The sequence below is a fragment of the Malus domestica genome, chromosome 15 (assembly GCF_042453785.1).
Source record: "Malus domestica chromosome 15, GDT2T_hap1".
Taxonomy (NCBI): Eukaryota; Viridiplantae; Streptophyta; class Magnoliopsida; order Rosales; family Rosaceae; genus Malus; species Malus domestica.
Window position 1 is genome coordinate 42,127,409 of NC_091675.1, and position 17,642 is coordinate 42,145,050.

Below are 17,642 nucleotides of genomic sequence, written 5' to 3' on the forward strand. Positions count from 1 at the left end.
TGAAAGTGCTACCACTCACACCATATTGCATAAGCAACACTATTTTACTAACTTTGTACCTAAGAAAGCACATTTGGCAACTTTCTCAGACTCATCCAACCTGATTGAAGGATACGGAAAGGCCCGTATCATGTTGTCTAATGGTACCGTCTTAACCATTAAAGAGGCCCTCTATTCTCCACGCTCCGGAAGAACGTTGCTGAGTTTTAGAGATATTTGAGATAATCAATATCATATTGAAACCACTAAAGATAATGATTCTAAATTTCTTTGTATCATTTCGTATGAATATGGCCAGAAACGTATTCACGAGAAGTTGGAACGTCTCCTGAGTGGGTTGTACATAAAAACCATTCGCGGCATAAAAGCCCACCATGTAGCTAACCATATTCCTGAGTTCCAGAGCACTTTGCTACTTTGGCATGGCCTTATGGGACATCCCGAACGTGACATGATGCGCCATATCCTCAAATCATCACATGGGCATCATTTACCTCCCTACGTTGGATTCCCGCCATGCAAAACATGTTATTTAGGGAAGTTGAATACTCAATCATCAATTACAAAGATTATTCACGACCCTCCTAAGTTTCTTCAAAGGATTTAAGGGGATATTTGTGAACCTATCCAACAAACATGCAGACCATTTAGATATTTTATGGTGTTGGTTAACGCATCGACACAATGGTCACATGTTCGCCTGTTGTCTACATGCATCGCTGCATTTGCGAAACTCCTAGAACAAATTATTAAGCTAAGGGCTCACCACCTTAATTATCTGATTAAGTCGATTTGACTGGATAACGCTGGAGAGTTTACATCACAAACTTTTGACAATTATTGCATGTCAGTAGGGATTAAAGTAGAACATCATGTACCCTATGTTCACACCCAAAATGGCTTGGCATAAGCTTTCATAAAGCGTCTTCAATTGATAGCTCAAACTTTGGTTATGTGAACCAAATTGTCGGTATCTGCCTGGGGCTATGCAATATTACATGCAGCTATGCTAGTTCGCCTGAAGCCCACCGCTACCCAACCTCATTCACTGTTACAATTGGTTACTAGATACTAGCTTGACATCTTGCATTTACGTGTGATTAGGTGCGCAGTCTATATGCCAATAGCCCCATCACTACGTACCAAAATTGGTCATCAGAGAAAAATAGGAATCTATGTCAGTTATGATTCGCCATCAATTGTTTACTATTTAGAACCCTTGACATGAGATCTCTTTACCGCACGTTTTGCGGATTGTCACTTTGATGAAACAGTCTTCCCGTCGTTAGGGGGAGATAAGCATGCTAGCGTTCTTGGAGAACCCCGCAAATTGTCGTGGTATGCTCCCAATATATCTCATTTTGATCCCCGTACTGCCCAGTCTGAAACTGAGGTGCGACAAATTCTAGATCTTCAGAGCATTGCTCAGAGCATGCCAGATGCTTTTACTGATCTAGCTAAAGTGACAAGATCACATATACCTAGGGCTGGGCATGGGTCGGCCCAGGCCCAATTGTGAAGGAACCAGACCAGACCAAAATTTAAAAGAAATGGGTTGGTTCAGGGCGGGTACAACAGACCTCTTACTTTTTTCTTTTTTCTTCTTTTTTTTTGATTTTGATACAAAGCTCCAGAACCCAGTTCCAAATCCAGTTTAACCTGCATACTCATCACTGTCCTACTCATCATCGAACCAGCGCCACTGCTCATCCTCCTCACCACAGTCCCGCTGACCGACTCTCTCCACAAGCATGAAAACTAAACTTCATTGAGTTTCCTAACTTATTGCACATCAAAATTCTTTGAAAAAAAACCATAAATTAAACAAAGTATAACACATGCCCATGTAAATCCACTTCAAATATCATTGTTATCACCACCTGAATACTAAATCAAGCAACACAAAATTTACTAATCCTGAAAACAAATTCAGCTCTAAAACTTTTAATTCTTAAATATGATTCATACAAACCGCTAGAAGTTTCAATAATTCAATCATCATTATCTCACAATCAAAACACTAGACCTACAAAGTATTGTAATCCTAAATCAAATTTCACTTAAACCCTAGGAATTTATGCAATCATCACATAACACCCCTCTCCCAAAAAAGATTCACCAATCTCAAACCCTAATGATACCTAATGGTGTAAAGAAAAAGGGGATGGTACGGATGTCTTAGACCTGACCCGAAGTCCTTGGGGAGGCGTTTAAAGAGCGGAGGGAGAGAGACGCCATCATCTTCATCTTCGTTGGCATTACCTTTATATACTATGATGGTGTAGAGGTCGAGTTCTGGGTTGAAGCTATTCTACTTGCTCTGTCAATCGGACTCGGAGTCATCGTCGTCGTGGATGACTACTGTTGAGTAATCAAGTTTGGGTGGGATTTTTCAAGTCCGACGAGTGGTAGGGATCAAATCCATTTCCTATTAGAAATGAGAAATATAGAGATAGAGAAAGAGTGTGTTAGCCAGAGTCTGAGAGATAGACTGTAGACTTGCACAAATAAGAGGGGCGAAGAGTGAGTGCAGATGCGATGTCCATTGCAATTACAAACGGGCCGGTCCGGGGCCCTGTTTTCTTATACATCTGGAACTAGCCCGACCTTAAAATTTCAAAGATCCGCCCTGCCCCATTTCTCTTATTAAAAAATTAAAATCGACCCTTACCCGCCTTGAACTTTGATTACCCACCCCGATTTACAATTCCTATACCCGTTTGCCCACCCTTACATATACTCGCTGCAAACGTACCTGCAAGGATAGATGTACCCTGCGTACGTCATAATCCTACCTGGGAAGGCCAGACCATCTCCAAAGGTAGGGAGGCCACAACTTCCACGCGGCATGGTACATTGGCGGCTAGCCAATCATCTGTTCCAACCATGAAGCATGGCAGACCCTTTGGTTGAAGGGATTCACAACCCCATAATAGGAAATCAGCACCAACTAGTGATCCTAGTTTGAATTCGACCATCGCTCACTCATCCGTTCCAACGCATGAGGGTTATTTTATATTACAGTGATGTCTTAGACGAAACAACTCGGCCTTCCGAGAATCACGAGATTTCGGTCCACTAGGCAGTATTGGATGAGATTTGGAATCGAAATGAGATGATCATCAACGATGCATTTACGTACACAGTAGTTACTGACATCATGCTTAGCGATGACATTGAACCATGTTCCGTTGATGAATGCCAACGTAGAATGGATTGGTCAAATTGGAAACAAGCAATCTAGGTTAAATTCAATTAACTTACGAAACTTAAGCTGTTTGGACCTGGAGCTCCTACTTTACCACATGTGAAACCCGTTGGCTACAAGTGGGTTTTCGTGAGGAAGCGTAATGAGAAGAATGAAATAGTGCAATACAAAGCACACCTCGTAGCACAAGGCTTCTTTCAGTGCCTTGGGATTGATTATGAGGAGACGTATTCCTCCGTAATGGACGTCATAACATTCCGCTACCCAATCAGTTTGGTAGTTTTCGAAAAACTAAATATGCAGCTTATGGACGTGGTAACCACGTATCTCTATAGGGATCTAGATACGGAAATCTACATGAAAGTTATAGAAGAACTTCCATTGACTGGTTCAAATAGTTCTAGACCACGGAACACTCTCTTTATTAGATTGAGGAGATCACTCTGCGGATTGAAACAATCCGGGCGGATGTGGTATAACCATCTGAGTGAATATTTGATAAAGAAGTCACATTCCAGATTTACGATCATTGTAGCTTATGTCGATGACATGAACCTCATTGGAACTTTCGCAAAGCTTGAGGAAATTGCCACTCACTTAAAATCAGAATTTGAGATGAAAGATTTTGGGAAAACTCAATATTGTATCGGCCTAGAGATCAAGCATTGTTCGAATGAAACCTTAGTACATCAATTAAACTACACCCAAAAGGTGTTGCGACGTTTTAATGAGGATAAAGTGAAGCCTTCGAGTACACCTATGGTCGTTCGAACTCTAGATGCTAAACAAGATCCCTTTCGTCCAAAGGGAGGATGAGGAAGAGATTTTGGAACCCGAAGTTCCATACCTAAGTGCAATTAGGGCTTTATTGTACTTGGCTCAATACACTAAACCTGACATTTCATTCGCTGTTAATCTTTTGGCAAGATACAGCAATGCGCCCACATGCAAGCATTGAAATGGTGTTAAAGACATTTTCCACTGCTTCAAAGGTACGATGGATTTGGGCTTGTACTATACCCTCAAATCTTCGAGAGTTGCCGCCCCTCTTGGTTCTCGGATTGATTCCCGCCTAGTTGGTTATACAGATGCTGGATATATGTTTGACCCACATAGGGCACATTCTCAAACAGGCTATGTCTTTACTGTTGGAGACACCGCTATATCTTGGAGGTTACCAAGCAAATGCTATTTGTGACTTTTTCCAACCATGTTGAGATTCTCGCCCTACATGAAGCATCACGTGAGTACTTTTGGTTGAGAGCAGTCATGGAACATATTCGAAGCACTAGTGATCTTACTTCCGTTGTTGACCTTTCTACAACGATCTTTAAAGACAATGCAGCATGTATCGAGGAGTTAAAAAAGGGATACATCAAGGGAGACAATCTTATCAGCAACAGCAGCATCAGAACATTGAAGTTAAGCAAATCCGTTCCCAGGACAACCTGGCCGATCTCTTCACCAAATCAATGCCCAAGTCTACTTTCTAGAAGCTTATCCAAGGAATCGGTATGCGTGGATTATCTGAGTTGAATCACTTGTAGTTCTCTTATTTAGAAGTTATGTCTAACTTAAGGGAAGTATCCTGAAGGATACTCATTTGATCTTAATGTACTCTTTTTCTTACGATTAGAAACATTTTTCCCACTGGTGCTACCTAACGAGGTTTGAACGAGGCACCCATCCTGGGATGATCATACTCTGTTGAGTTCACTACTTTCGTCTTGTTTGACATTTGTTTTAGACATTATGCATACTTCTCACTTTTCTCCTTAGTCTATGTGTTTTCCCCATACCTTGGGTTTTACCATAGCGAGGTTTTGTGAGTTTTACTATCAATGCATACTTTCATTAAATTTGCGACTCGCATTCGCCTGTTGTGTCGTCTACTTCATCAACTGTTCTACCTTATCTACTGAAAATCTGATGCGATGTTTTGTTGAGTATTTACATACTCAAGGGGGAGTGTTGCAGTCATATTTGGAATCGGAATGTGATTATGTAAATCTTAGTGTATATAGGGATATCTTTTATATTCCCTTTAGTAGTTAATATCCTATTAAGAGTTGTAATCCTAAAAGGGTAAGGATTTAACCTATCCTATTACTATAAATAAATGCACAATTGGGTGATACAATACGCACCTCACAATTAAATCTTTATTTTCTCTCTCTCACTACCGATGGCCTCTACCTCTCTATTCCGTTATAATAACTCAGTTAAATAGGCATACAACATAATAGTTATTATATATTTGGGCCTAATTAAATACATATTTGACACATTTATTAGAAAAGAAGAGGATTTAACACTTGTATTCAATTTGCCACATCAGCCATCAAATATGATCTTGACTTATTATTGTTGACGTCTCCTTTGGAGATTCTCTAAGTGACTTATTTAAGGGTGTTTGATGCTGTTGGACAACTAAAGTTTTCTTAAACCCATTAGTACAAATATTATATACCAAAAGAGGATGGGAAATTTGAAAAACTAACCAAATTTTGGACCCTAAATAGAATTCTAGCCACCTTTTTAAATTTATGATAATTATAACCAAAAATTGATATGAAAGTACTAATATACCCTTCAAATAAAGTTTTCTCAAAAAAAACCCAAAAAAAATAAATTGTCATCCATGGAAATTAAACAAAGCAAGATTCAATTAAGATAAGGAGATTCGAAGTAGAATTGAATAAGTTCAAAGCCACCCGTGCTCCTTGAAGTTCCTTAGACAGCCTAAAACCCCAATTCAATCATAGAAGAAAACAAAATCCAAAGTTCAACCTTTGGAGAAAATGAGAGAAAGAGATAGGGACCATCACATTTTGGGCTTTTCACCAACGATTTGGTTCTGGAGCCGATCTTAGAAGTGGAGGTACCAATTGAGGGACTGAGATGTTGAGGAAGGGCAGCAGGTGCAAGTGCTCAAACTCAAGGATTACATCATCGTAGTAGAAAATCAGAAATTGGAGGGCAGAGGAGGAAGCTGACTGAGATAGAGAGTAAGAGTCGTCTTCGTATGGAGGAGGTCGAAATTTTTTTGGGGGTTCGGAACTAAATGAAGGTTGTGTGTGAAGGTATAAAAGAGGAAGAGAGAGGGATCGTGCTACACGCCATGGCTGGCTGTGCTTGGGTTGGGATGTGATGGGTTGGGTTTCTGTGGTTTTAGATTATCATCCATTCTATAGAAAAGACAGAGATGGCAGTAAAAGATAGCCGAACCTTTTGTTTTTTGGTTTCTTTTTTTTTTAGAAAACTTTATTTTAAGGGTGTATTAGTATTTTCATATTAACTTTTGGTTATAATTATTAAAAATTTAAAATGTTGGTTAGAATTCTATTTAGGATCCGAAATTTGGTTATTTTTCCAAATTCCCCAAAGATGATGGTCATTTTATAGATTTTGATTGACACTCTCTAACAAAATAAGGTTCTCTAAATACTGAGTATAATTGATGCAATTATCCTCGATTTTAATTGTTTGTTTACATGTACTGAGTTAACGCATATATCTTTCCTATTAGAAAGTCAGAACCCCACTTTAAAGTCATAGACTTCACAAACAAAAAAACATAAAAGCCCCTGAAACAAAAAGAAATCTACACCGAACCAAAAATAATAGAAACAAATTCACAAGGATAATTTTGTCACAACAATAAATGAAAAAAACGGAAATTAGAAAACAAATTATTGGAAAGCTAAAAACAGAAAAGAATAAAATAGGGGACGTGAAATGTGGTGTTTATCTCTTCCACCCAGTACGAATTTCCCACTTTCCGAGTAACCTCCCACAACTTCAGTCCAATCCCAGTGTAACCCCAATTATTTGAAGGACAATCCTTGTTTGCGAATGGGAAAAGAAAACTAGCCGCATCGATTTCCTTTCCATGAAGCCCCTCCTCGTTCTACACCCTAACGAATAATCCTTGAAATTAACCTAATGGAATGACTTGTGGATTGATATTGTTGATTTACATTCCTAATGGATTGATTTGGTGCGTCTGGTCAATAAAATTTCACCTTTTGTTTCACCTCTTTGATAATAAAAAAATAAAAATAAATAATAAAAAAAAAGAGAAAAAAGAAGAGTAATGTTAGAGAGACCAAAATTTTAAACTAATTTTGTAAACCAAATGATGTGTCATCAACAGAAAAGAAGCATGTTAATCGACACTTAATTAATAATTCAATCATGAATAACCACATCATTTAGTTTACAAATTTTAACTTAAAAATTTAATCTTCTTGACATTACCAAAAGAATAACACAATAATCAATATTTTAACAGAAGAATAACACAATTCTCAATACTTTAACAGACTGTTATCTCAAGCTCATAAGTGTTTTTATTAAAAGCATGCTAAAAATTTTAATAAAAATCCAAGTTTTTAGGGAAAAGCACCAAGCAAGTGAATGTTCCTCTAAGACTTACTCCAATATTTGAAGTAAAACTCAAATTTTAAGTTCTAAACTTGCCCCAACTTGCTCCAATCTTTAGGTCAAATATGAGTTTTAATTCAAAATTCATTTCAAGGGTAAATTTAGGTCAAGATTTCCCTTAGGTTAGTAGGGCTATCCCATCATATATGCATATTTTTTTAGTTTTATATTAATAAATTAATTGAATTCAGTGACTAAGGTCTAATATGATCAAATCTAACGGTCCAAATTTAAATTTAACGGTGAAAGTAATTAAATTTTTTTTATGTATTTCATATTCTTTTACTGTTCCACGAGTTTCATGATGTCGATTTAATGACTTTTTTTTTTCAATATTATCAAAATCTAAATATTTTTAAATTAAAATGTTCATATAATTAAATTAGGTAATCTACGTAATTTTTTAAAACAGATGCCCCTCCTAAAAATATTCCTCCAGAACTCCAACGAACCCTCCAGAAAAGCTTACCAGCCGCCGCCGACCAGTATAAAATCCACGAACGAAAAACTCCAAAACCGTAAAAAGAAAACGAATTCAGAGAGATTTTGGGAAATTTTGGAGAAGAATGTTCTTCTTCTTCGCCGGAGGAGTCCAGCAGCAGGTGCGGGAGGTACTGAAATCCGGCGCGGGCAGGTGCATAGCGTGCAGGTCGCCGGCGGATCTGGTGGAGTACGAGAAGGTTCTGAAGCTCTTCTTCGTCCCCGTGTGGCGTTGGCCGGGGAAAGAGCCTGTCATGCACTGCAACAATTGCAACCTCTTCTTTCCTGAGTCCTACTCTCTCCCGCCTCCGAAGACCACCGTGGGCTCTGCGGCGGTCTCGGAGGCTCTGCGGTGCCGATTTTGCGATCGGGTTGTGGAGCCCGAGTTCAGCTTCTGCCCCTTCTGTGGCGCTGCACAGTGAAATGAATCGGAAATTTGCGTTTTAGGGTTTTGATGTGGTCACTGAAGACTGTATCTTTGTAAATTGAAATCAATGCAAATTTTATATTTTATCGAGTTGCTTGGTTTCCAAGAAAATGTAGCAGAAAAAGCAGAAATTGGAATCAATTTTTGTGGGGTGGATTGCAATTTGGGGTTTAGGGTTTTTGAGTGCTCTGTACTCGGGTATTTCTGTAATTTGAAGTAAAATGTAATTTGATGTTGCAAAAAATTGGGTTTGGTTCTTTTTGGGCATATTTGTTTCGAAGCCAATTTATCATTGTTTTTCTGTTTTTGAACAATATTATTTATATTTATACTAAGAAGAAATGTGGAGTTAGCCTTTTCAAATTCATCTTTGGAGAGAATCGAACATAAGACATCTCACTTACAAATGAAGATGAATACTATTAGACCGTAGTATTAAATGGTAATTTTATCATTATAATTGTTGAGAAATAACAAAAAATATTTTGAGAACGTGTATTTAAGAACTTTTGCTGTTTATGTGGATGGATACATTGTTTTAAGTTTTTCTGTCAAACATCAGAGCCCGATATTGTAAGAATTGGGTAATTGACTTTCATTAAAGAGAGTGATGTTTTTCATACAAGTACAGCACACAACAACATGTAATTGGGTGGTGGTCTAAAACACCAAATTCTAAGAGTGGGAAACAAAATCAAGGACATGTAAGGAGAAGAAAATAAAAGATATTAACACTGCACACAAAAAAGAAAGGAAAAAAGGGTAGTGCACAGTTTCTTCTCTTGAATTGTACAAGGCTGTTTCTAGATACTATCTTCTTCTTTGCCTCAGACCAATAAACAGTTCCCGCCGCGTCGCTTTTGGATTTGGTTGTCTAAGCCAAGGAATACCACACTGCAAGGGCTTATTGAATGATCATTTTATTTGCAAGTTTGTGCAGGAGGAGACCGTCCAAGCAAGCAGGTTGGTTCCTGAGTTTTTCATCTACAAAAGAAGGATTTCTTGTTTTGGATTCGGGTTTAAGTTGATTTGGTGAAGGGTAGTTGTTTATCTCCTCGTTCCAAGGCGTCTCTCCATTGCCTATACCTCACTCCTAGCTTGTCGTAGGTCACCGGCCAATTCCAGACATTTGCCCCGTTGTTCATTCGCTCTTGTTGGCCTAGGACAAGCCTTAGATCCTCGTTCAAAACCTGTGTGGATGGAGCACAACAAATTTTGTAAGCGGGAATGCGAGAGAAAATAGTTCTGTGAGAAGTGAAGTATGTCACAAAAAAAGTTGTTTACCTGTTCGGCAAAATGCCTCCACACAAAGTTCATGAAGGGAACATGCTTCAGAATGGGCGCAAAATCTAGTGACATTCTGTATAACAACCTTGTTTTACCTCTAGAAGAAGGTAGGCATACATGGAGTTGATGAAGATGTGTGGAACACTGTTTAGCACTCTGCCCTTCTAGTTTTCCCGGCTTTGATATCCCGATGGTTGAGTTAACCATACAAGGTGGTCGAAATTCCATATCTATAGGATAAGGGTCCCAATATCCTTGGAGGCCAGACGTAGGCGTCAAGAATTTCACGAAGCTGAAGATTCAGATCATTCACAACAGTTAAGTTCTGAACTTCTGATAAAACTGATTTGTTGTGAAACAACGCGCTACGACAGAAGCAATTCCATACTGATGGATGGCTTCCACATAAAGGAAAAGAGAAACAAACCTTGGAACACTCCATCCCTTGGCGAAGGTTGATGTGTGAGTGAAAGGAGCATGGGCGAGATCTAAAAGGTTATCAAGAAGCAGCCCATGTTCCACTGGGAGTTCTATGACGAGCTGCCACAAAAACAGTAAGAAAATGTTACTACACTCGTCCACATATATAAATAATCTCTAACCTTCTTTAAGAAGAGCTGAAAGGATCAGAATTCCGTTTATAGCATACCTCGGCGTGGATTTGAAATCCTGCAGGAGGTTGTAAAGAAGGAAGAGTGGCTGACGGAGGATCATCACCAGGCCAAATCCACAACATTCCATCTTTCTCGAAACATGGCAATGACTTAATCTTCACTTTGTGTAATCGTGTAGATGGCATTTTTTCACATGTTCCATCGGTTGAGTATTCCCACCCTGAAATTTATCCATCAGAATGTTGTCAAACTGTTGAATCCTATAATCATAAAACTATCCATTGTTGTATGACCTAGATATAGTGCAAAAGGCAATGCCTTTTTAAGATGTCACTAACCATGGTAGGGACACGTGATACGGCCCTCATTTACTGAACCGAGGTCAAGAGGGCAAGCTCTATGTGCGCAGGTATTTTGGACACATCCAGGTTTCCCGTCTTTTCCACGAAAGAGAACCCACGGTTCCTCAAAGCAATCAAGTGGAACCTGAAAAAGGAAAATCGATAAGACTCTTGTTCCACAATGAAACTAACTAGTAACTAACTAGTAATAAAGAACAAGTTCTTCAAAAGATTAACTCCGCAGAAGAAGCGTAATCCGATAGATAATATCCAATCTCCATAATGTTCAAACTATAATATAGAGACGAAAACCTATGCCACTGTATGTTTTTTGTTGTTGTTACTGCTATTGTAGCTAATGCACAAGTAATGAATGACAAATTCGAAGAACTAGCCTACCATGGTATCATCTTTCAGGTCAGTGGTGAAGGCAACAGGGTACCAAAAATTCTTCAATCGGGGATGGTAGGATTGAACTGGACCTGAAACATTCAAGCTTTTTCGAGGCGGCTTCCGTTTTACAGAATCTAGAGATTGCGTAGAAGCGCTGGGAGAAGGGGATGCTTCCTCGGAAGATGTAGTTGCTCTATCTTGTAACAGCTTATCATTCACTAATTCTTCCATGTAAGCCAATTTATCTAACGCTGTGGAAACCCTTGCTTCCGATATATGAACCTGTCGTAATTCAATTTCAACAGTATCTGATCAGCTGGATAGTCTAGAACTCATTGATCTTTGTTAGTGCTACTCAATTTTCAGTAAGGCGGATAAATGGAAGGGTAATTCAAGTTATTTGGAAGTTACAGGATTTTATATCGTCAGGCGTTAAAAATTTATGCACCTGTCTATGAGCCTCTCGTAGTTCTTCTTGCAACTCCGCGAGCTCCTTCTTGACGGTACCTATAGACTTATAATCTCGGGCAAGAGGATTTAGAACGTCCACAACCTGAGCAGCCATACCCGAGTGTAAGAATCCCAACGGAACATTTCAGAAACTAAAAAGATAAAAAATTATCAACTAAATTATAGTTTCCTTCCATGTATACGGCAATGCTCAACGCGCAGCAGTAGAAATTTTAAAGATTTTGAGATTAGAACTTGATATATCGTCCAGAATCTAGATAGAAGTTACTCATATTAGCACTCTGACCTTTTCATGGAGGAGCATGATTGCAAGCACATCTTGTCGAGCTCGCCAATCGCAGTACTGTATATCATACCGAGCAACTTCCCATGCTTGATTTGCATCCAAGAACTTGCCCTTAGATTGTGAAAATTTCGACCTCGGATCCTCCACATCAAAGAGTGTGCTCCAAACATTCTTCTTCTCTATCTCTGATTCCTCTCCGAAGACAGCAAACACCCGAAATCCTCCTTTCACACCCTGAAATACAACAATCCCACCAACCTAAGCCACCATATACTAACTTACTACGCTTATCACTAGCTTAAAAATCATCGCTTTAATCTTGTTTAATTTGGGACCAAGCACTAGTTTCAATCTATAATCTCAATTAATCAACAAACCAGCTAAGTTTCCCTTCAAATTTAGCATGTGCCCACTTAAATCAAAGGTGAAACCTATCCCAAGTTGTCAACTTTTTTACCCAGTAGTTATCAAACATACTAGATTCTGATGATTTCATAAGCGGTTTGAATTTGAAGCACGATCGAAACTTCTAATAAAAAACCCTAAAAGTCACTTTTACAATACATAAACACTTTGAACGTGTCCTACCAAACATTATCATAAGCACTTTTGATTATTAAAGCCCTTTCCCAAAGCCTCCTAGCATGCATTAATCCACATTTCAACCGACAAGTCTCTTAAATTTGATAAGTATGAATCCGTACCTTCCTGGTGCTAAGCTTGGTCGGTCTACAAAAAGATATTGGCAAGGATAGAGCTGCCGCTGTGGCTACAATGGTCATGGCGTTTGAAGCTGACAGACTCATGGCTCAGAGAGAGACACAGAGAGAGAGAGAGAAACGTAAGATATTGGTGTCTTAAATTTAGTGTTGGAAATTTCTGTTGATAAGTGGCTGCTCTAGCCCGCGATCTCAGTTGTCCTCCCAGGATATGCCACGTGGACAAAGTTGTCTCCCACGTGGCAAGCTCTAGTTCCACATGCTCTTTGCTTGTGTAGGAGTATCTGGCAAAAGTGGAGCAAGGGCGGAGCTACGAAGAGATCAAGATAGTTTTCAGGGTTATTTTAACATTTATTTTACGTATAAAAGTTTAGCGTTATACTTATGATTTTCAATATTTTTTTTTTGATAAGCTCAAGGCTTCAATCGACATTGTTCATAAAGTTTGATTTGAGGTTGGTAACTCCTGTAGAGTTGAAGCAATCCGTTGCTTGAGGACTCTGGTTTGGGGATTAGTGGAAGGGGAGAAGAAGAAAGTCAAAGAGGCTTGGGATTTAAGTTTAACAAAGAGGATGATGATGACAAGACCATACCAAACTCAAACAACGGTGATGGTTGCTCACCACACAGCAGAGTAATTTTTGTAATATCAAAAAAACTTTTAGATTGATGCTTTTGGATTTCTTCTAAGCTAAAATACTAGTTCTACCACTGAAATGGGGCCCTCAAATAGTGCCAGCTCGGATGACCAAGATATCTTGATCTATCTTCTATCTTCCCCGTTAGGTGTTTTTTGTCTGACACTTTGAGCGTTGGGTTTTGGAATGGGTGGGTGCTAAGCCTCTATTTCTTGTACGTGGGACATTTTGTAATGTTGTCCGTTGATCCAATTAATTTATGATAAATTGATTGGCAAAGGGTGATTATTTGTGATCAAAGATGTTGATGGTTGTGAATTGTGATTGATTGCTTAGTGTATAGCATCTCATTGTTGAGTAGATGAAAATATGCTTTGACATACTTAATGGGTTAGGCTCAGCTTTGCGCCCGGGCCGACTCAACCTCAACTATGGGCCAGGCATTTGCTTGGTGAAATGGGTTTGATCATTGTTATGTCTCGTGATGAGGATGATAAAGAGTATTTATCAAATATAGCCAAATATTAGCCCTTAATTTCAAAAATGTCGGTTTTTATAAAAACTTTCAAATATATCTAAAATATCACTTAAATAGACACAAATGCCCTTAAACTTTAAAACCAAATAAATTAGAAAAACCAAAACCCTATTAGATTGATATTTTGGACGGCAAAACCTAAAAAATGGTGGAGATATAGTGAAGGCATCGGCTACTGTGGAGACTTTGTGCAACCCTAAACGTACAAAGGTGAGTGTAGATGGTAAAGTTTTTCATTCTTCCTAGTGTATGTTTTCTCTTTGCTTTTGTAGTTTCTTCGTTCGGTTGAATTTTATTGAAGAACGAACTGTCAATTTTTGTAAAATTAGAAAAATTAGGTTTCTTGTGTCAATGGAAGATTGACAAATCTAATTGCTTTTGCCAATCACTTAGAGGCAAAGCTAATAGTTCTTCAATGCATATTTGAAAAATTATGGTTTACGGAATAAAGTTTTTCCAATTAGGGTTCACGGAATAAAGTTTTTCTTTCTATGTTTTTATTCATCTTATGTTGGTTTGGTAAGCAATATTAATTTAATTATTTTCAATGTGTAAAAGTAATTGGAAGTTAACTTCCAGAGTAGCACCTTAATCAACAAGGTCCTTCTTCCATTGCTCAAATGCATGATGCTTTGTGTATATATTAACGCCCAACCTTTCTCATGATTGAGTCCAGTTTTCACAACACCCTCTTTATTTGCACATATATATCAATCTTAGGTGTGTCTGTATGTCACTTTTTTTTTCTTATTGTTTTTGTTTATATTTCAGGACAATGTACAAAAATTGCAAAATGAGAGAATTACTTGTTTCAGACAAAATTACTTTGCAAAGCTTCAAAAGAAAGTACATGGTATTGTGAATGTGGACCCAAATGAGTATGAGATAAGTATGAAAGTTATATATAACGCAATGGAAACTACATGGCCTGCAAATATAGTTGATGATGATGATATGAGGGCATTTATTTTTGAAAACCTTTCGAGGTCTTGGAAGATTCCCTTGTGTGTTACATTAAAGCAGAAAGTATTTTCTTCAGAAGATAATGATGACCCATTACAAACAGGTCTTAACTTTGTTACTCAAGGTGATTTGGAAGATATTGTGCTACATGATTCAGATAACGACTTGGTAAATCAAGAAGTTGAGAATGCATCGTATCATGAAGAATTTGAATTTTGCCACATATGGAGTCTGATAATGTGTTCCAAGATAGTGTTGAATTCAATGAGTTGCCTCCTGAAGGGATGGTATGTGATGATGTGCCTGTTAATGTGCAATTTGATGAACCCAGCTCTAACCGATCAAATGTTCACAAGGGTACAAATATTGTACATGAATTAGACAAGGCAGACCTGTACAATTCCATGGAGATATAGTTGTAGGCCAATTGTACGAGACTAAGGAGGATTTAAAAAAAAAAGTTAGGTATTCATGCTATGAAGAACAATTACGAGTTCAGAGTGAAGAGATCAAGCAAAGAAAGGTTTGAAGTTGGTTGTGTCGGCGATGGATGCAAGTGGAAACTATCCACTTCTAAATTACAACAATCATCATATTTCAAGGTCAGAAAATACATTACTATGCACTCATGCTCATTAGACGTTATTAATCGCCATCATCGACAGGCAAGTAGTTCTCTTATTGGTTAATGCATAAAGTCTAAGTACGAGGGTGTATCACGACTACATAGACCACGTGACATCATAGAAGATATGAGGAAGGACATGGGTGTGAGTATAAGTTATGTGAAGGCTGGGAGAGCTAAGGAACATGCATTGGAGTTGGTTAGGGGATCACCAGAGGAATCTTACTCATTACTTCCATCTTATTTTGTTGTGTTAGAAGCCAAAAATCCAGGTACGATAACACATATTGAAACAGATGAGAATAATCACTTTTTGTACTGTTTCATGTCACTTGGACCTTGCATAAGAGGATTTGACGGGACATTTTTAAAGGGTAAATATCTTGGCACTTTGTTTGTTGCCACATGCATGGACGGCAACAAACAAATGTACCCTCTATAATTCGGAGTTGGAGATTCAGAGAATGACGCATCATAGAATTGGTTTTTGACAAAATTACAAGAAGCAATTGGGGAAATTGATGACTTGGTGTTTGTTTCTGATAGACATGAAAGCATTTGGAAGGCTTTCTCAACTATTTTCCCCAATGCCCATCATGGTGCATGCATATTTCATATAAGTCAAAACATTAGGCATCATTTTAAGCATGAGAGAGCACACAAACTGTATTTTACAGCTGCTAAGGCATATCGAATTCCTAAATTTCATCGTCTTATGACAGAAATATATAAAGTCGACTCTGAGGTGAGTGATTATCTTAATTCGGCTGGATATGAAAAGTGGACTCGTGCGTACTTCGATGGAAAACGGTACAACATCATGACAACAAATATTGCTGAATGTCTTAATGCAATCACCAAAGATGCTCGAAAACTACCTATCACACGATTTCTTGAGTATTTAAGAATGAATATTCCCCATAAGTGGTTTTATGAGCGTCGAACTGAGGCAGCCAAAATGAATACACATTTGACAAATTGGGCAGACAAATTAGTGCGAGAAAATAACAAGCAAGGATTATCATTACAGGTATTTTGAATTCACTTAAATAGATTTTAGTTCAATTTGTCTATTTAATTTTGGTACACTTTCATTTGTTCTCAAGTTTTTAAACTATTTTTACCGATTCTTGTATCCCATCTGTAGCTTTATCCATCACTGCCATGTTTAGTAAAGAATAAATGTATGTTTGCAATGTAAAAGGCTAAAGTAAAAAAAAAAAAAAAAACTAGGCTTTGACAAGAAAAAAGTTAAAAACCATATCTTGTGAACTTCAACGTAATTGCTGCTATGGTTTTATATAATTGCCTTTGTAGTTTTATGCAGCAGTTCAGTGTATTCATCCTTCATCCACTTCTCTTACAGATCACTAATTGCGAATTGCTTTTGTAGTTCTTATGCGGAATATTTTTTTTGGTTGTTTAGTTCTTTTGTTTGAGTAATATATATGTATGTGAACATGTAGGTATCGCCCATTGCAACTTACTCATTTCATGTATATGATGGATCTCGTATTGAAGTTGTGAATTTAGAGGAAAAGAGTTGCACATGCCTACAATTTGATCTTGACCAACTCCCTTGCTCATATGCTTGTGCTACATGTAGACACCGACAATTGTCATGTTATCCTATGTGTTCTCATTATTATACTACAAACTCCTTGGTCATTGCCTATGCAGAAGCTATATGGCCAGTTGGTGATCAAACTGATTGGATAGTAACTGATGATGTGAGTGAAAGAATTGTCCTACCACCAATTACACGAAGATATGGTAGGCGCAAAGAAAAGAGGATCCCATCACGTGGAGAAGAAAAATCAACTCAAAAGTGTTCAAAATGTGGTTCAAATGGCCATTATAAATTATAAACAAACTTGTAGGAATCCCGTTCAACTTCATCCTACTTTGTAGAACCCTTTTAAATTGGAGTTTTATGAATAAATATTTTCTTTTGATCATTTTATTGTTTATTTTGGTTGTACATACAATTCTTTAAATTTCCGATGATTAAAAATAATTACTTTTATTTCTTTACTCTAATAGTTCACTTTTATAACATACTAAAGTGTTTTCTGTGAACCATGTGAGAAAGAAATGTTTCCTTGATTATCTATTAAAATAAAATTGAGAGAAAATTTTTGCTCTTTGTTTGGAAAAGAAAAGAAAAAAAAAGGAGAAAGTTTTAGTTAGAGATTATAGCATAAGA

At 37.8% G+C, this 17,642-nt stretch overlaps 2 protein-coding genes across 2 annotated transcripts; one reads left to right on the top strand and one right to left on the bottom strand.

Moving 5' to 3' along the window:
* Window positions 1-8,070: 8,070 nt before the first annotated feature.
* On the top strand, window positions 8,071-8,828 carry LOC103431682 (uncharacterized). Its single transcript, XM_008369858.4, has one exon. The coding sequence runs from the start codon at window positions 8,221-8,223 to the stop codon at window positions 8,554-8,556; it is 336 nt and encodes a 111-aa protein (XP_008368080.3). The 5' UTR covers window positions 8,071-8,220; the 3' UTR covers window positions 8,557-8,828.
* Window positions 8,829-9,132: 304 nt separating this feature from the next.
* LOC103431681 (chlorophyllide a oxygenase, chloroplastic-like) lies at window positions 9,133-12,986 on the bottom strand. Its single transcript, XM_008369857.4, has 9 exons — window positions 12,658-12,986; window positions 11,954-12,187; window positions 11,645-11,749; window positions 11,203-11,478; window positions 10,801-10,948; window positions 10,498-10,682; window positions 10,276-10,388; window positions 9,846-10,140; window positions 9,133-9,751 (listed from the first exon to the last, which is right to left on the bottom strand). The coding sequence occupies exons 1-9, from the start codon at window positions 12,757-12,759 to the stop codon at window positions 9,581-9,583; spliced, it is 1,629 nt and encodes a 542-aa protein (XP_008368079.3). The 5' UTR covers window positions 12,760-12,986; the 3' UTR covers window positions 9,133-9,580.
* Window positions 12,987-17,642: the final 4,656 nt, after the last annotated feature.